This window comes from Pistacia vera, unplaced genomic scaffold (assembly GCF_008641045.1).
Source record: "Pistacia vera cultivar Batoury unplaced genomic scaffold, PisVer_v2 Contig166, whole genome shotgun sequence".
Taxonomy (NCBI): Eukaryota; Viridiplantae; Streptophyta; class Magnoliopsida; order Sapindales; family Anacardiaceae; genus Pistacia; species Pistacia vera.
The window spans coordinates 344,049-363,608 of NW_022195747.1; the positions used below are offsets into that span (position 1 = coordinate 344,049).

Sequence of the window (19,560 nt, forward strand, 5' to 3'; positions counted from 1 at the left end):
CAAAAATTTTTACAAAATTTTATATTTTCATAAAATTTAACCTAATACATTAAATTACTTTCAGGTTGTTTTTGCTTTTGACAATGTAAAAGCACTTTTTAGAAAAAGTGCTTTCTTTCTTTCTTTCTTTCTGTCTGGCTAGTTACAGCTTGCGTGGTTTTGGTTTGGTAATAGTTGCTTAGCCCTTTGAAACTGCAAAAGAAAAGAGGTATTCTATAGAGAGAGAGTGTGAGAAATATATTGCTTTCCGCGTTTTCCACCATGTCCATCCATATATATATATATACAAATACCTTCCCATTTCACCATTTCTCTCATGCGTGCAAGCTATTCTCAAATCTCGATAATTTCCAACATTAATTCTTGGCCCTTAACGGTTTTAATTCTCTTTAAGCTTCTTCCTTCTTCGTTCACCTCTTGTTTTTCTCTCTTCCTTCCCTTTTTATCAACCACTTTGCTTCTCTAATCTTTCCCAAACTTTTCTCTCATCTTCTTCTTCTTCTCACTTATCTCTTTATCTGGGTTTTGTTTTTGATCCAAGCTATGGGGGGCAATATGAGCAAGAAGCCCGCTGAAGCTTCTTCTTCCCAATTCACAACTGAACTCATCTCCTATGAGGCCGCTTGCCGTCTTGACGCCGACTTGCAGACCTTCGACACCACCTTGCAGGAGCGAACCAGTCACGTAATCAATACTCTCGCCGTTGGCGTTGAAGTTCGGGCGCTGTCGTTTGATTCTCTGAAGGAGGTTACTGAGTGTCTTCTGGAGATGAACCAGGAGGTGGTTAAGGTTATCTTGGAATGTAAGAAAGATATCTGGAAGAGTCAGGAGTTGTTCGAGCTGGTCGAGGAGTATTTCGAGAGTAGCCTGCAGACTCTGGATTTCTGTACTTCATTGGAGAAGTGCTTGAAGCGCGCTCGGGATAGCCAGTTGCTGATTCTGGTGGCGCTGCAACAATTCGAGGAGGAGAATAACGAGATGGGAGCTGGGCAGAGGTATGTGAGGACTCTTGAGGAATTGAAGAATTTCAAGGCTGCTGGGGATCCTTTCACTGAAGATTTCTTCCAGATATTTCAATCTGTTTATAAGCAACAGGTATCGATGCTCGTGAAATTGCAATTGAGGAAGAACAAGCTTGATAAGAAGCTGAAATACATCCATTCTTGGAGGAAGGTTTCGAGTATAATATTTGCTGCTACTTGTGCTACTGTGTTGATTTGCTCAGTCGTGGCTGCCGCCATGGCTGCCCCGCCTGTTGCAGCAGCGCTTGCAGCTGCTAGTTCTATCCCTCTGGGTTCAATGGGGAAATGGATTGATTCTCTGTGGAAAAACTATGAGAATGCATTGAAAGGACAGAAGGAGGTGATCACTTCAATGCAAGTGGGTACTTATATAGCTATCAAGGACTTGGACAACATTCGGGTTCTAATCGATCGAATAGAGATCGAGATTGAAGCTCTTCTGCAGAATGTGGACTTTGTGATCGAGGAAGAAGCTGTGAAGATTGGAATCGAGGAGATCAAGAAGAAGCTGGGTGTGTTCATGAAGAATGTTGAAGATCTGGGAGTGCAGGCTGATACATGCAGCCGCGATATTCGGAGGGCAAGGACTGTGGTTCTCCAGAGGATCATAAAGCATCCTAACCATTGAATCTGCTGGTAGGTAGTGTTCTTCTCTCTGGACAGATTTCTAATTTCCATGTGCTGTATTATAACAAGAAGATGCTGAATTTCATTGATTCTTAGACTGTATGTTGGATACACATATCTGGATCTAGGAAAAAAAAAATAAAAAAAAATGCAAGACTGCTAAGTTATTTGTTTTTATTCTTTCCTAGGCAATAGATGCTTTCAGATTCTAGCTTGACATTGTGTATTGTAATCATCAATTGTACTAGATTACTGATTTGAACTAAATTCTTAAATTCTTTTTTGATTCCAGTCTCTGTTTAATGTAGCTGACTACTCATGGCAATATCATTAATGTGAGATTTTAAATTCAGATTTTAAGCATAAGCATTCGATTTAAATTCCTAAATCCCACTGGAAAAAGCCTGTTCAAAAGTTGTATGGCTAGTGATTAAACACAGCTTTAACGAAATCGAGAACTGGCACAGGGCAAACATCGAAATAGGTAGCAGATGCCAAATAGGCACAAACTAAAGAAACATAAATCTTAAACCAAATGGATGAGAAAAGTGTGAATTATGTATAACATTAAATTATCACATAAAGATAAAGATAGCTATTGAGAGATACTGAAAAGCATGAGTAAAATAAGTTCACCGGTGACATTTTTGAAGGCCGGATATAGATTTCCTAAATCCCAATGGAAAAAGCCTGTTCAAAAGTTGTATGGCTAGTGATTAAACATAGCTTTAACGAAGTCGAGAACTGGCATAGGGCGAACATCGAAATAGGTAGCAGATGCCAAATAGGCACAAACTAAGGAAACATAAATCTTAAACCAAATGGATGAGAAAAGTGTGAAATATGTAGTTGCACTAATCAAGGCAATCACAGCCGTTAAGTTTACAAGGCACTTAACTGTGGAGAGCTCTGCTTCTGTTCCTTCATGAGGGAAATGTCCTTGAGAATAAAAATTAGAAAGCAACTTGTCCTTGAGCTGAAATGTAGTAATCAACCAAGCACTAACCTCCTCCTCAGATGTTGGGATGTCAATGATAGGGATACGTCGGACATTCATATGAACTTCGGAGGGATCCACCCCGAAGACATTATCTAAAAAAGTTGGGCAACGATGCTTGTAGCCAATGGTCACATCATAAACTGCATCAGTACAGAAAACAATCAAATAAATTGTGAAAAGACACCAGTAAATGAAGAGTCACAAGGATGCTGTATAAAATTTTAGAAACATAGACTGGATTGGATTTAATAAGGATCTGATGTCATATTGTGTAGTAGTAAGACAAGCTAATCAACCGAAGAGACAAACTAAATCTTGTGATCAACAGTTTAATGTAGAGTGAAACAGAATATGTTGTAATGATAAGATGACAGGATAAAATAGAGAGTAATATGGAAGATCTAACAAAATTTTAGAGCCAACTATTAGTTGATTATCACATTGCATGGCCAACAGAAGGAATAAGGGAAAAAAAAAAAGAAATTAAGCGAACTCAACCAAATCCAACTATCTGACATATATGAGCTGACAGATAAGCATAAGCTTAGGCCCCTTGTAACAAGGGATTTGACTAGTGTTCTTAATGTGTAAGTGTTCTAGTATAGTGTCATGCCTATCCAATATATCATTGCGTGAATTTTTGTAGATTAAAAATAAAAATACAAGCACCTCAAGACGATTCAAATGGGGAATGCGTCTCTCTGTTTCTCCTCAATCTAATTTTGTAATTTTTCCCTAATTATTTATATTGAATGAGTATCATCACTAAACTACCCTGAAAGTTATAAAATTCAATAAATTATAATAAATTGAATTCCAGAAGCAAAATTCAAACACAATTTTGGCAAATAATTATTAACTCGTTTCTTTCTACTGACACAGGAACACTGGTGACATAGGCTTCCACAAGTTATACCAGCCAGTAGAATAATCCTCTTCCCTTAAATATAGATTTATTTAGATTTATTTTGTTCCTTGGTAAGTCTTGTTCAATTCAATCCAGTTGCACTTAAAATGATCTCCTTACAAACCAAAATCAATTGGTTGGGGTTCTAATGTATAAAAAGTATCATAATTACAGAACATATGCATTTAAATATCATTACGCAGCAAAGAACAAAAATAAAACAAACCTGCATCCAGTGATCCCCTCAAATCTTCCAAGCAGGCACAAAATCCCTTCTGTTTTGGGAGCAGCACATTTTTCAGGATAGGTAAGCCATTTTCAGCTGCATATTTTTGACTTCTTATGCACTTCTGTTCACTAGTTAAAAAGAAAGAACTTCAGTGATTAAATGAATCAAAAAGCAACAATAAAGTAAAGAGTATGCTGTTGAAGAAAATTGGTAAAATCCATATACACAGAAAATGTTATTGCTAAACTTCTCAAAACATCATGTTTATATACAACAATACTAATTGAGTGAACATGAAGCATCGAACCGCTAAAATGAATGAAAGAAGAAATTACGTAAAATCTGTGCCTTCTGGGAACAGAGCAAGCCAGAGGGGTTCCCCAGGATCTTTAAAAGTTGAAAGCATTTTGCGCATGTTTGATTCATCAACTTCCCACCTTCTCTCCACTGAGATGAACTCCAAAATGTGAAATCCCCAACCAAATACAGGTAATTTCATCAGACTACTCTTAAGGATATACTTAATATATCCATGGCATCCCTTCCGCAATGCAAGGTCCCACAAGTACATCCAATCAACCTCAGTTCTGTGGTTTGCAATAAGTAAAATACGTTCCCTTGCCGGAACAAACTCTCCAGAAAAAACAACTTTAGTCTTATTTATCTTTTCAAAGAGAAAAGGCCACAAAGCTAGCCAAGCACCAAAGAAAAAGGACGTTGCTTTCCTGCTGTAACGTATGCTAAAAAGTCGCAACATGACAGCACTCAGAAAACCCCAATAGACTAACATCATAAATGCTGTCACAAGTAACACCAGTAAACATATCAGACCCCTAAACACCCTTGGCAGGGTCATTGGGCGATGCCTTATTCCATTGTTGGAGCTTCTAAGTTCCATAGGCCCCAAAATCTGATTAGAAACTTGTCAGAGGTAGATACACTGCCTCAGATAAATATATATTAACAGTATGTTTAGGTGTCACAGGGTCATTATTTATGAAAAATAATAAAGAGACAATCAAACTCCCAATGGCAGGCACTTGTATTTGAGAACTGAAATTTCAAGTCCCTAGAAACCAAGCAGTGACTTGCTCACCTAAGAATGCCTCCACCATAATAGACACCTTCAGGAAGTTATGCACAGAACTGCATTTATCAAGACACCCTGCAGAAAGAGCGGCAATAAGAAATTTAGTATGATCTTGTTGTATGCAACATAGTGAAGGAAAAGAGTGGTAAACTGGGAAGAATGATTGTAAAGTCCAAAGGCCTTTACCAAATGTAACAATACACAGAATCTTTCATTATTTAATTTTCTTTTACAGGCAGTTTTTCTTTTATTTTCAAAAGAAAATCAAGAGTTATAAGATCAACAATTAAACCAGTAACTTGACTGGCATACATTCTGGACATTCATTCGGTGATAAATTAAAAAGAACATCACTCCTTGAAAAGTAGCATTATCTTTCTTCATACGAACCATCTAAATAATCCTAATAAGCCAATGAATACCATTTTATTCCATCACATAAGTGAAGACCGATGAGTACTCGTTTGTTTTTTTGGCCTTGCTTCTACTATTCTAATTCTACTTGCCAAAACTCTGGTGAAACAGCTGCACCAACAAATTATGGTATGTTGGGGAGTGATCTAGTGAAAAATTATTTCAAGCAAAAACACTTACATAAACTGATAAAAGCATTCAAACACTTTAATAACAAAAAAAGAAAAATCACATATCAAACGCTTATCCACAAAGTGCTTTCCAGAAAAAAAATAACATATATCTATCAAGTTTTTCTCTAAGAAACTCTGTCTATGCTTTCTGATCCAGGACGATGCTTATGCAAACTTAAGCTAAAGGCTATAAAGAACACACAAACATTCAACTAATTCACGTTTGAAAATGCCAAAAGCACTTCCAATCTCACTACAAACAAACCGACTAAAAGTAAAATACACTAGCTGATCATAAACTTTATAAAAAGAAAACAGTACGAAGTCTCGTGACGTTTAAGTTGAGAACGAAACTGCCGATCTAAATCAGACTGTAGCATGAATCTAAATCCTAAGCAGAAGCAAAAGCTGACTTCGATTTCCGAATGTGAAAACTTACGCAACAAAAAATAAATACGATATAAGAACTACTCTCGTATGTAACCTTTAAGTAACAAGCTAAGATCCAAATATTCGAATATTTCTACCTTTCTAGCGTTTATTTCTCGGGAACCAAACAGATATAGAATAAAATCATAAATGGAAAAGAAAATAGTTTACCTTCTATAATTGTAGTTTGGTGCAAGGAAAAGAGCGCTTTCTGGAACTCTGCATTGTTGAGAACTGCAGCGGGGGAGACTCTGTGGCGAAAAGAGGCTCCATTTGCTTTAAATTACGCTTTCTGCCACAGCTTACTGCTTAGTTCTGACATAACAACGTGAAAAATTGCTCAACGGCACGTTCATTTTTCTTATTTTTAATAATTGTTTTTTTTAATTTTATTTATTTGGATGAAATAAAAATAAAAATATAAGAAAATAAATGTTTTCCTATATCTTTAACTATGGGAATTAAGTAAAAAAAAAAAAATTATGCTCAAAGTTTTTAAATTCTGAACAATAAAAATGTTCAATCTTAAAAACGAAACCAAAAAAAAAAAAATACGAAAAAAGAATACGATCATACATAATTTAAAGATAACAATAGTATAATATTTTAAATTATTATAATATAAGTTTTTATATTTTTATTCAAAATAGTCACTTTAATGAAATATTTAGAATGATAAACTATACTATGGTTGGTAACTTATTTATTAATTTATTATGAAAATTTGTAAAAAAAAAAATTATTAATATTTATCGTGAAAGAAAAAAAATATAGGTCATATATTTGATTTGCACCAACCTTTTCTCCACCTTTATTATTAAAATTAAAAATGGATTAAAGTTAATGATATTGTCAAGTTTGATTTTTTTTTATGATCGAGGGTGTCTGGACCAATTTACGTGCACCTCAACTAATTTCTCGGGACCTTGAGACTACCAATCGAGTAAGAGTTTCAATGGTTACCCATATTGACCTCTTGAGTGATATATTCAAAACTCTCTATCAAACCACTAAGCGCCCAAGGGTAGTTGTCAAGGTTGAATTTGACAATATAATTTCTTTAATTTATAATGTTCGCAAGATAGACTAAATATATTTCATAGTTGTATATTCAAATATATTTCGATTAATTTAATTTTCAAGGTAATTTTAGTGAAAAAAAATTAACACAATGTTTTACTTGAACATAATGATAATAAGGAAAAGAGTTAGTTTTATATAATTGTAATTAATTATACTTTATTGTATAAAATAAAGGGTTAAACTATATTAACTTAAAATTTTTATTTAGAGGTTTTTTTTTTTTTTTTTGTTAACTGAAGTGTCCGGACTAGTTTACGCACACTTCGATTAATCCTCGGGAAGCTATCCTACAGTAACCCACCGTTGCGGCCACCCAGATAAATTATGGATAAATATACTGCCTTTGTACCCAATGAGGAATCAAACTTGGGACTGTGGGTTAAAACGATGCCCAGTTCCTTTCTTTACTACCAACCAACTTCTTAACCATCAAATATGAAAAGAAAATTAGAGAAAATTATTTTATTTACAATCCAGCAACTTATTAACATTAGATTATAATGAATTGATGGTCAATTTTTTTTTTTTTTGTTTAAATCTAAGTCAAAATAATAAATTAGCATAAATAAAACACATACAAATTGTATATTTAGTAAATACTTATAAATCTAATACTAATTTTTTTTTTTTTTTTTTCAGTCATAATGAAATATCCATTCCACAACAAACAAGCAAACATAAGAGGAAAAAATGAAAGCCTTAAAAAAAGATGTCTGTTAGGGCCAAAAAATGTCTTTGGCCCAAATAGGATAACACTACTGACTAAAAGGAAAGCCTAGGTCCAATCCCGAGGTAGCCCAAGCCAGAATTCCCCAGATGAGGCCCATTTGGTATGAAGTGCAGTCGGTCCATACCATCTGGACCCGGGCCTCTTGATCCTAGCACACCTTCTGGGCTTATGGTCAAATTCTGAGCCCACAGTCACCTACAGATTACACTCCAGCTTGAACTCTGATAAGGAAGTCGACTACTATCCCACTTCCTCCAAGGTCTGTATCCGAGTCATGCTCGAACTCCCTTTCACGCCAGGATAAGGGGGCCAAAGGATACACTCCTAGGACGAACGATTACTACAAGGACTCCCAATCCCACCAAGATTGGGAAACCATACAATCACTATTTAAACAGAGGCCAGCCCTCTCACAAGGGACATCGATATTACACCCTCAGACCCTGAAGTTTCTACTCTTGAGAACTTCGCATTACAGCCGTAGTCACAGTCCCCGACTAGACTTCCGGTAACCTTTCTTCTCCCTAGCCATTACTAAATTAGTCTCATTCAGCTTTGCTGACTTGAGCGTCGGAGTGCCTACGACAAACACCACCCTGGTGTTTTTTGTCGCTTCACGTTTGTTTCCTTACGTGTATAGGTGCAACTGATTGCTAGTGGCCTCAACCTCATGGGATCAGTCCCTCTTTCCGTACAGGTAGATTTTCATGTCTACAGTTTGGCGCCTACCGTGGGACCTCTAGCAATCATTCGTCTCAACGTACCCTGCTACGTGAAGAAACTCTCCATGGCTAACAATTTTGACAACACTAACCCTGGCCTCGAGGCCAAACTGGAGGCTCTGATTGCCCTCATGCAACAGCACTCAGACAAGGTGGCAGCATTGGAAGCTGAGAACACTACCATCCGAACCGAAAACACATCCATTCGGGCGAGAACCAATCTCTAAAAGAGAAGGTAAGTCAGTTTTATGATCTTGAGCTTCTGCCTTGTCAAGTACCACCCAATCGGTTTCGCGCCACAGGTCCATCTATGCAACCTCTCCAAACTCTAGAGCACGGACCTGCGACCTTAGATAAGAGGTCACGTCAACTGTGTTCGTCGTTGGTAGACGATTCAGCCCTAACTCACCATGAACGGGGCCTGCCAATGGAACCCCTCTTGGTTGATCCGCCTTAGGCACAAGATCAAGGCGTCCAAGTGGCATAAAACCCACTACAACAAGAACCGCCCATCCTCGCCATCCCACCTCACCTTTAGTCAACCATCCATATGCAAACTCCACTCGGCTCGGCTCGACTCATCCTCGTGGGTCGAGCGGTCACCCACTTTAAACCATCCCGCTCGAGTCCATCCATCCCAATGGACCCAGCAAATACCAAATAACCCTCCTAACCATTCATGCAGGGCAAAACACCTGATCAGTTACAATGGGAGTCACCCAACCAGGGGGAATGAATGGGGATCCAGGCTAACAAACAATACATGAATAAATGATCCACCAGACTACACTACGAGGATTGACCCAACAAAATGCATCGAGTGCGAATCCTATGGCCAACCAAGTCAATCAGGATGACCTAGTGGTATCTGCCTCTCCCATGGAACAGATATTGGCCAAGAGACTGGCCGACGTAGAGGCAGTGATAAGGCGCATACCAAGAATGTCAATCCCTACTAAAAAGAGCAAGCCTTACTGCTATACCGATTCGCCTTTCGTGGATGCTATCGCACTAGCCGACATGCCCCACAAATTCATTATCCCTGGCATGAAGCCCTATGATGGCACAACCCACCCAGATGATCATATAGCCTCGTACAAGTAGCGGATGTTCATCGTCTCAATACCTCGAACACTAAGGGAAGCCTGCATGTGCAAGAGTTTTGGTTCAAGCATTTCTGGTCCAGCTCTTCAGTGGTACACTAACCTCTCGAACAGTTCAATCAACTCATTTGCACAGCTCATCGACACTTTCATTGAGCCGCTGAGAGAGTACGTCAGCAGATTCAACAAAGAAAAAATCTCCATCTCCTCTTACAACCTGGAGACAGCTGTAGACGCCTTCAGGAAGGGTCTCCTCCCGGATGGTGAACTATACAAAGAACTGACGAAGCTTGGTTGCACCACGATGGAAAACACCTTGGCTAGAGCAGTGATTCAAATAAGGTGGGAGGAAGATGAGATGAATCAGGCAAGTCATGCCAGATATGACCCAAGGCGGAATGATAGGAAGCCAGAGCTCAGATTGATTGAACATCGTCACCAACCCCCTCTACGCAATCTGAACAAAGTCAAAAAACCATATGACCGCCAACCATTTAGAACCAACAACAGACCAACTAGATCGAGCCAATACAAAATCCCAAAGTACAACCTTAACATCAAACCAACCCCGATCGTGGCAATCATGAAAGGAATGGGATCTAGCATTAAGTGGCCAAGGAAGCTCAATGCCGAAGCAAGGAGGGACACGACCAAGTGGTGTGAGTTCCACTGCGACCATAGACATAACACCGCGAATTGCATTGTCTTACGGTTGGAGGTCGCCGTACTACTGAAGAGGGGACTTCTCCGAGATCTGTTGACAGATAAAGGGAAGAATACCATCAGCTAGAAAAGCACAAAAGAAACATCTCCAACTCCACAGGAACCAACGCCAAAAGGATTCTGCTCAATCATCTCAGAAGGGTCAGAGATCAGTGGGGTCAGTTATTATTCCCTAGCCAAATGTTACGCCAGAGCCAACAACCACCATGAAATCCAATCCATCCATCCGTCCTCTTAGTCACACTCCCACTAGGTGATTCAGTTCAAAGATGACGAGCCAGTCACCATAGCCGCCCCTCATCACGATGCTCTAGTCATCTCCCTCCAGATCGCCAATATCCTGGTCAGGAGAGTATTTATAGATGAGGAGTCCTCGGCAAACATTTTCTTCCTTGAAGTAGTGAAAGCCATGAGTCTAGAAGAAACAAACATCAACAGGTGACCAACCATACTGGTTGAGTCCAGTTCTGAGCAGAAATACACCATCGAAGAAATCATTCTTCCTGTTTATCCCAGCAGAGTAAACAAGCAAACCATTTTTCTAGTGATCGACTATCCTTCACCATACAACGTCATTTTGGGCCGACCATGGGTTCATGACATGCGAGTTGTTCCATCCATCTTCCACCAAACCATCAGATTTCCAACAAAATAAGGAGTAAGGGAAATCAAGGGCGACCCTAAAGCTTCCAGAGATTGTTACAAGAACTCCTTCAAAAGCAAAGGTCATGCTTCATAGCAACTACAGTCTCATCTAACTCCTCCGACCGAGCTGGATCAACCATCTATGGAAGAGTTGGATGAAGTGTAAATACACCCAGAAGACCCCGAAAGAAAGACCCATATAGGTTCTCGCCTTGGGCTTGAGACAAGAGAGAAACTCATAGAATTCCTTAAACAAAACCAGGACTGTTTCGCCTGGTCCCACGCTGACATGACAGGAGTCAGCCCAGAAGCAATCATCCACCACCTCAAAGTAGATGTGGATCACCCCCCAGTGAAGCAGAAGCACAGGAAATTCGCACCAGAGCACAATTGGATCGTTAATGAGGAGATTGATAAGTTATTGAATAATAGTTTGATCAGAGAGGTCCACTACCTCGACTAGCTAGCAAACGTTGTGGTCATAAAGAAAAGAACGGAAAGTTGAGAGTCTGTATTGACTTCACAGATTTAAAGAAAGCATGCCCTAAGGACTCCTTCCCGCTCCCACATATCAATATGATGGTTGATGTGACTGCAGGCCACGAGCTCCTAAGTTTCATGGATGCCTTCTCATGGTACAACTAGATTTTGATGCACCGACAACCAGGAGAAAACAACCTTTATCATAGAGAGGGGAACCTACTGCTACAAGGTGATGTTGTTCGATCACAAGAACGTAAGGGCTACCTATCAGTGGCTAGTCAACATAATGTTTGCCGAATACCTCGAGGACACCATGGAGGTTTACATCGACGACATGCTCGTCAAGTCCCTAATGACCTAGCAGCACCTCGACCACCTTAGCCAGGCGTTCACCATCCTAAGGAAGTATAACATGAAGCTGAATCCAGCCAAATGCTTATTCGGTGTCTTGTCAGGTAAATTCTTGGGATACATGGTAACTCAGTGAAGAATAGAAGCCAACCCTGACCAAATCAGAGCGAACCTCAATATACTGTCACCAACTTGCATCAAAGACGTCCAGCGCTTACAAGATGAGTAGTCGCCTTGAGCTGCTTCATCTCCAGATCCGTTGACAAGTGCCACCACTTCTTCCACACACTCAAGAAATCTAAGAAGTTCGAGTGGACCCCTTCCTGCAAGGAAGCCCTGCAATAATTGAAGAAATACTTGACCTCCCCTCCGCTCATTTGCAAGCCTGTAGATTAGGAGAAGCTTTACACCTATCTGGCAGTCTCAGAGACAGCAATCTCAGCAGTGTTAGTTTGGGAAGATGATACGAAGTAGCTACCAGTTTATTATGTAAGTAAGTCACTCCTCGACGCAGAAACACGATACAGTCAGCTAGAGAAACTTGCCCTTGCCCTTGCCCTCATCCTCGTCCTCGTCCTCGTCCTCGTCCATGCATCCAGGAAGCTTAGGCCATACTTTCAATGCCACTCCATAGTCGTACTCACCTCTTTCCCACTCAAGAAGATACTACACAAGCCAGAGTTATTAGGCTGACTCACGTAATGGACGGTAAAGCTTAGTGAGTTTGACATATCTTTCCAATCACGTACTCTCGTCAAGTCCCAAGCACTGGCAGACTTCATTGCTGATTTCACCCCGAACATCACCGTCCAAGCAGAAAGAGAGTTATTATGTATGAATAGCAGGTCACCTTCAAAGTGGATTCTCTTAGTGGATGGCTTAAGCAATGTGAATGGAAGTTGGGTTAGTACTAACTACACCAGAGGAAGACGTCATCCAGCAGGCCATATGATGTGGATTCAAGTGCACCAACAACGAAGTTGAATACAAGGCTCTCATCATTGGACTCTCCCTAGCTAAAGAAATCGGAGTAAGGAGGCTGGAGGTAAAGTCCGACTCCCAACTTGTGGTCAACCAGCTGCAAGGCACTTACCAAACCCGCGACTCGAAGATGACAGCTTACTTGAACCTGGTCAAAGTATTACAAACCGAATTCAAAGAATTCTCCATCGCCCAAGTCCCAAGAGTGGAGAATACTCATGCTGACGCCCTTGCTAACCTCGGCTTAGCCCTTCAATGTTCTTCCCAGTCATCCATCCCTCTTTTATTCCTACAATGGAACTGGAAGGAACAATTAATAAACAAGTCGCCCGAAGAAGTAATGGACATCGAACTGGCCGACTTCTGGATGACCCCGATAGTGAAGTACTTGGAACACAATGAGCTCACAGCCGACAAGAATGAAGCATGCCGCTTAAGAGCGAGAGCCGCCAGGTTCACCATGTATGAGGGCCAACTCCTTAGGAAGTCATTCTCTGATCCCTACCTCAAGGGCATAAGCCTAGAAGAGGCCAAACGGGTTCTCGTCAAACTCCATGAAGGGGAATGTGGAAATCATACAGGAGGATGCAGTCCTGCACACCAGGTGATCACTACTAGATACTATTGGCCAACCATACATGCTGATTCAGTAGCTTATGTGAAAAAATGTGACAGTTGTCAAAGGTTCGCCCACGTCTCACACCTCCCACCCGAGCGACTCCACTCCACTCTCATACCTTGGCCATTCATGAAGTGGGGAATTGATATCGTAGGAAAGCTCCTAACCGTGCCCAGGCAGTGAGTCTTCGTGTTGGCTATGACTGATTACTTTACCAAGTGGATCGAAGCTGAAGCATTCGCACAAGTCAGAGACCGAGAGGTAAAAGCTTTCATTTGGAAACATGTCATCTGCAGGTTTGGGATATCGAAGGAAATCGTCACCGACAATGGATCCCAATTCATCAATTCAGGATTCAGGGATTTCTGCGACATGTGGGGAATCAAGCTAAGTTTCTTTATCCTCCGTAACCCCCAGTCCAATGGCCAAGCGGAATCATCGAACAAAACCATCATGCAGACTTTGAAAATACGCCTGCAGAAAACCAAGGGTGCATGGGCAGATGAACTACCAAGAGTCATTTGGTCCTACTGAACTACAACCCGCTTATCTATGGGCGGAACTTCTTTCTCCCTCGCATATGGATCTGAAGCAGTCATCCCAGCTGAAGTATCGATTCCTTCCACTAGACTCCAATGGGTGGACGAGGAAATCAACAACTAGAACCTTGCCAGAACCTAGACACCATCGATGAGTTACGCGAGCGGGCGAACATCCGCAATGCAGTCTATCAATAGTAGGCCGCTCGACACTACAACTGCAACGTCAGGATTAGAACTTTCAAAACAAGCAATTGGGTCCTCCGCAAGGTCTCTCAAAACACTAGGGAGATCAACTCTAGCAAGCTCGGCCCTACCTAGGAGGTCCCTACAAGATCATCAAAGAAGCAGGGAAAGGTGTCTACCGACTCCAAACCCCCGAAGGCAAAGACATCAGCAACAATTGGAATGTAGTCCATCTCAAACGCAACTACTTTTAGGTGAACTCATTCATCTACATAATTGTTTTCTTTATATTTTTATTTAAAAAAGGATGAATGGGCCTATCCACCTCTTTCACAGACAGTCGGCCTCATGTCCCGAATTCAATGAAGCATTATTAAGCAATTTACACCTTCAAATCGGCCTTGCCCAATTCACGAGTTTACACCTTCGATCGGCCCTGCCCGATTAACGAGTTTACACCTTCGAATCGGCCCTACCTAATTCATGAGTCTACACATTCGAATCAGCCCTACCTGATTCACGAGTTTGCACATTCGAATCGACCCTGCTCGATTCACGAGTTTACACCTTCGATCGGCCCTACCCGATTCACGAGTTTACACATTCGATCGGCCCTACCCGATTCACGAGTTTGCACCTTCGATTGGCCCTATTCTATTCCTGATTTTACACCTTCGATCAGCTCTACACAATTCGTGAGTTTTCACACCTTCGATTGGCCTTGCCTGATTCACGAGTTTACACCTTTGATCGGCCCTGCTCGATTCGTGAGTTTTTCACACCTTTGATCGGCCCTGCCCGATTCACGAGTTTACACCTTCGAATCGGCCCTGCCTGATTCACGAGTTTACACCTTTGAATTGGCTCTACCCGATTCATGAGTTTACACCTTCAATCGGCCCTGCCCAATTCACAAGTTTACACCTTCGATCGGCCCTGCCCGATTCATGAATTTACACATTCAGTCGGCCCAAACCGATTGAAGGGTACTTGCACCTCAAAATCGACAAGTCATCGACCCAACCCAATAGAGAGTCCACACAACTCAGCCACTCGGCCGCACCAAAGTCATAACACAAGCATGCGGTTCAACCTCTAGTGCATCTACAAACAAATAAGCAATCAACTTATTCGCCTATAAGGAAAGCACCAAAAACATAATCAAAAGTATAATACAAAAGAAGCCTCAAGCAGCTGAGTTCCAAGTACAATGTGAGGCACACACGCCAAGAAAGGGCATCGCAGGCCCCAAAATACATGAGCAATAGCAAAAAAAAAAAAAAAAAAAAAAAAAAAAAAAGTAAGTGTCATCGGTGCGAGTCGTTTCACTCATCTTTGACTCAATCACCCTATCACCGCCCTAGCACCTCGCCCCTGCAGCCTGGCGCTCACATCCTTAGTATCGAAGGCCCCGATTAGCTAGCAAAGTCAACACCTGCTCATCAATCTGCTCCTCCGTATGCCCAGCGGCCTCCTCCTTCATCATCTCCTGCATGAGATGGATGTCTTCATAGGTTCCAGTGAGAGTGTTCCCGGCCTTGTATTCAAGCAAAAGCTCACCTTGCCGTGGGCCGTGCCATGCCGCATGTATGATGTATATTGCTAGGGTTACCACCCATAGAGGTAGTTGTGGGTCGTGCCGTGTCTAAAAATTCAAAGCTCATCTTGCCGTGGGCCGTGCCTTGCCAAGGCCTGCATAGTTTCATGCCCTGTCATGCCGTGCTGGCCCACGACATGGCCCGTTAATATCGTGCCATGCTTTGGGCCATGCCATGGGCCCCCCGTGCTTGTAAAAATATTTAATTTTAATATTTATAATAATGGTAATTTTGATTTATATTAAAATTATTTTTAAAATATTTTATATGTTATATTTAGTGACATTTTATATTTATATTAATTAAAAATATATATACATTATGAAATATAAAATAATAAACACTGAAATATAATTGAATTTCAATACTTTTTATTACTAAAGTTACAATTATAAATTACAACAAACTTAGAAATTAGGATTAAGAATTTATAAATCTTCATTTCATTAATTTCTAAATTCTTAAAATCTTCAAATATATTTTCAACAACACATTTTGAAGCTTGAAACTGACGCCACCAATCTTTCATACACAGAATGGCTTCAACACCATTTTAAAAAAAACTATTAATTTATTATTTTTTAATTTTATTTTTTCGTGTATGTTCGTGCTCACGGGCTTTTTTAAGGTCCACGGCACGGCCCACTATTTTTCGTGCCGGGCTGTGCCGTGCTTTTTTTCGTGTCATGCCTTATCGTGCCATGCTTTTTTCGTGCCGTGCCGTGTTGTGGGCTGACACGACCCACCGCCGGCTCTAATCACCCATAGACTTATTATATGCATATTTCCATCTGAATTTATGATATGCATTATTTTGTTTTCAGAAAAAGGATTTGGTAATAAAGAGTTTTCTTTCAAAGAAAAATATGAAATACTATAATAAAACGAATAATTATAACATAAAAGAAAAATCTATTTACCTTTTGTCTTGTTTCTATTTTTGTTATTATATATTTAGTTTATGGTATCAGATCATTTATCAGTTATTAGTTTTAATGTATCATAAATGAACTAATAAAGCAAACAATTAATAATAATAGTTTTAGTACCGTTTATTAGGCAATAAAAATACAGAATCAGAGAAAGGTATAATATATCTCTAGTTTATTAATATCAATTTATAAGAAATAATTCAAATAGTTGTACGATAATCACATACAATAATGCTACGGACACTAGCATTTTTACATCTAAATCTTGTATCGACCTATGTGTCTTGTGATTAACACAAGTAAATCAGACACGTTTCACGTTATTAAATTTTTTTCTAGTGAACGATCGTTCATCAACTATGGACGGTCGTTCACTTATTATGGACTCCTGTCCATATTATATGGACGGGGGTCCATTTACTACGGACGGGCGTCCCCATTTAAAGGACGCCCGACCATAATATAAATATAAAAAAAATTTGGACGCCTGTCCCTAACTTGTGGATGGGCGTCTCTAACGTGTGGATTGGCGTCCACATATAAGGGATGCCAGTCCATACTTAAAAAAAAAAAAATTTTAAATAAAATAAAGGGACAGCCGTTCACCATTTCTGGACGGCCGTCCCTTAATCAAAATTGGAGGTTATCTTCTCCTTGAGTCCACTAATCACGTCTTCGGCTCATCAATCTCTTTCTCCAACTCAGTAATCTTGGCCTCCATTTCCTTGGATTTGCTCTCTGATTCCTTCAAACTTCCCTCCACTGACTTCTTCTCAACTATCCACTTATCCAATTCAGACTCCAAAACATTAACTTTCTTCTTACACCCACTAATTTCCCTCTCTTTGTCGTCAATTTTTCCCCTCATTTCCTCTTCAACTCTCACGCTTTTACTCTTCTCTTCCAATTCCCTCACTTCCAAAGTCCCAACTTTTCTTTCCAACTCCTTCACTTTCTTCTCACTATCAACTTTCTCACTCTTCAACCCATCAATTTCTTTCTCTAATCCCTCCAATTTAACTCCCTTCTCTCCCAGACTCTTCTTCAACTCTACCACCTCAACACTTGTCTCATCCCCTAGATGCTGTCAAAAATCTGTAATTTCTCTTTTATCAATTTCTTTCTCAAAAATGCTGTCAGAAACGACCTTTCTTCCCTAGATGCTGTAAAAAATCTTTAGGAATCCTGACTCTCTTTGTTGTATCAAACTGATGGCACATGAGGGACGACCGTCCATTCCTTGTGGACTGGCGTCCAATTATTTTTTAATTTTTTAAAAGCATTGTTAATGGACGGGCGTCCATTACCATATGAATGACCATCCATTAATTTTGTTTAATAAAATTTTATTATTAAAATATTGGACGAGCGTCCATTATATGTGGACGCCCGTCCATTTTTTGGGATGGCCGTTCCTAAGTTATGGATGGCCATCCCTTAATTTTGTTTATATTTTTTTATTTCATTTTACTGATGGACAACCGTCCTTTAAATGGGGATGCCCGTCTGTAGTAAATGGACCCCCGTCCATATAATATGGACGGGAGTCCATGTAAGTGAATGACCGTCTATTTTTGATGAACGGCCATTCACTGGAAAAAAAAATTAATAACATGAAACGTGTCTAGTTTGCTGGTGTGAATCACAGGACACGTAGGCCGGTACAAGATTTTAGTGTAAAAATACGATGTCTGTAGCATTATTGAATCACATAGACATTATTTTAAAAAAAAAATGTCAGAAAAAAAAATGCTTTACAAAATCATCTATTTAGTGAGCATTTTTGGGTCATCACAGGATCGTGCTGAACAATGATTTTCATTTGAGGTTGGGTTCATGCGATAGTTTCATTTTGCATTTCATTCCGCATGTAATGATGTAAACTGCATGAGAATTATCACCCATAGACTTATTATATGCATATTTCCATCTGAATTTATGATATGTACCATTTTGTTTTTAGAAAAAGGATTTGATACTAAAGATTTTTCTTTCAAAGAAAAATATGAAATACTATAATAAAATGAATAATTATAACATAAAAGAAACAATTATTTACCTTTTGTCTTGTTTCTATTTTTGTTATTATATATTTGTCAAGAAAAAATAAGTCCTAATTAATAAATATATTTTTTAAATAATTAGACAATTTTTGGTTTGCTACCCTGCCACCTCTAGGGTATGGAAACTTACAATTCTACCGCTAATGGAGTTTTGTTCAAATTAATGATGGTGCAAAGGATTAGAAAGACATTTTTAATAGACGGTTAGCCTTTTTTACATCCGAGAAACACAACAATACCAAAATAATTTGCCTTCTTTTCAAAATGGATACTATGTAAGATAATTTTCCTGATAAATTTAAGATCTTAATTTAGTTTATTTTCTTATTTTATTTTACTTGTTTTCTCTATTTTTTTTTTCCTTATGTTATGCCAAAGGAAAATAGGACTAACTAATTTTATGTAGCGCCCACATTGAGGTACGTAGCTTTACTTATGCCCTTATACCCTTAGTTCAATTTTCTTAAAGTTATCTTGAATCAGTGTGAAGAAAATGCCTTAAAATTTCATTAGGGGTAAAACGGTCTTTTCACTCATAATTAGTTGAAAAAGTGGGGAGTGAAAAGAGAGAGAATTTCATGGAGAATGCAATAAAATGAGGGCATTATGGTAATTGACTAAGGGACATAGATAGAATTTCATAGAAAGTGAAATGGTAAAATGGGAAACTAGAAATAATATTTTGTTATATCAAGAGTTGAAGAATGAAACCCTAGCCATTTCTTCTTCTCCATTCACGTCACTTACCACCCAAGTTCTCTCAAATTTCTTCAATCATTTTTCAAGGAAATTCATAGATCTTGGTTTATTTTTAGTGAAATTTCAATCTCAAGCATCCTTAGGTAAGATCCTTGTACTAAGATATGAGATTTAATTTTTAAAGTGTTGAATTCTTATGATTTGTGTTCATA

The 19,560-nt window shown here is 39.4% G+C and overlaps 5 protein-coding genes across 5 annotated transcripts; 3 read left to right on the forward strand and 2 right to left on the reverse strand.

Annotated features, from left to right (window-relative positions):
• Positions 1–479: 479 nt before the first annotated feature.
• Positions 480–1,940, forward strand: LOC116125482 (UPF0496 protein At4g34320-like). The gene has a single exon (XM_031411193.1). It carries the CDS (start codon positions 544–546, stop codon positions 1,648–1,650), a length of 1,107 nt encoding a protein of 368 aa, XP_031267053.1. The 5' UTR covers positions 480–543; the 3' UTR covers positions 1,651–1,940.
• Positions 1,941–2,250: 310 nt separating this feature from the next.
• On the reverse strand, positions 2,251–6,088 carry LOC116125481 (probable 1-acyl-sn-glycerol-3-phosphate acyltransferase 5). The gene is made up of 4 exons (XM_031411192.1): positions 6,063–6,088; positions 4,121–4,950; positions 3,783–3,913; positions 2,251–2,789 (listed from the first exon to the last, which is right to left on the reverse strand). Exons 2-4 carry the CDS (start codon positions 4,681–4,683, stop codon positions 2,359–2,361), a joined length of 1,125 nt encoding a protein of 374 aa, XP_031267052.1. The 5' UTR covers positions 4,684–4,950; positions 6,063–6,088; the 3' UTR covers positions 2,251–2,358.
• Positions 6,089–9,533: 3,445 nt separating this feature from the next.
• On the forward strand, positions 9,534–10,319 carry LOC116125467. The gene has a single exon (XM_031411177.1). It carries the CDS (start codon positions 9,534–9,536, stop codon positions 10,317–10,319), a length of 786 nt encoding a protein of 261 aa, XP_031267037.1.
• A 2,523-nt stretch (positions 10,320–12,842) lies between these two features.
• Positions 12,843–13,865, forward strand: LOC116125468. Its single transcript, XM_031411178.1, has 2 exons — positions 12,843–13,396; positions 13,628–13,865. The coding sequence occupies exons 1-2, from the start codon at positions 12,843–12,845 to the stop codon at positions 13,863–13,865; spliced, it is 792 nt and encodes a 263-aa protein (XP_031267038.1).
• A 3,388-nt stretch (positions 13,866–17,253) lies between these two features.
• LOC116125469 (peroxisomal and mitochondrial division factor 2-like) lies at positions 17,254–17,908 on the reverse strand. The gene is made up of 2 exons (XM_031411180.1): positions 17,894–17,908; positions 17,254–17,670 (listed from the first exon to the last, which is right to left on the reverse strand). Exons 1-2 carry the CDS (start codon positions 17,906–17,908, stop codon positions 17,254–17,256), a joined length of 432 nt encoding a protein of 143 aa, XP_031267040.1.
• Between the last annotated feature and the right edge of the window lie 1,652 nt (positions 17,909–19,560).

Excerpts from the sequence above, each read along its gene's own strand:
- LOC116125482 (XM_031411193.1), top strand. The coding sequence starts at position 544 with ATGGGGGGCAATATGAGCAAGAAGCCCGCTGAAGCTTCTTCTTCCCAA.
- LOC116125481 (XM_031411192.1), bottom strand. The coding sequence starts at position 4,683 with ATGGAACTTAGAAGCTCCAACAATGGAATAAGGCATCGCCCAATGACC. Across the intron at positions 3,914-4,120 it reads CCAGAAGGCACAGATTTTAC|TGAACAGAAGTGCATAAGAA; the intron begins GTAATTTCTTCT and ends CTTTTTAACTAG. Across the intron at positions 2,790-3,782 it reads GAGGGGATCACTGGATGCAG|TTTATGATGTGACCATTGGC; the intron begins GTTTGTTTTATT and ends GTACTGATGCAG.
- LOC116125467 (XM_031411177.1), top strand. The coding sequence starts at position 9,534 with ATGTTCATCGTCTCAATACCTCGAACACTAAGGGAAGCCTGCATGTGC.
- LOC116125468 (XM_031411178.1), top strand. The coding sequence starts at position 12,843 with ATGACAGCTTACTTGAACCTGGTCAAAGTATTACAAACCGAATTCAAA. Across the intron at positions 13,397-13,627 it reads AAATGTGACAGTTGTCAAAG|GTTTGGGATATCGAAGGAAA; the intron begins GTTCGCCCACGT and ends TGTCATCTGCAG.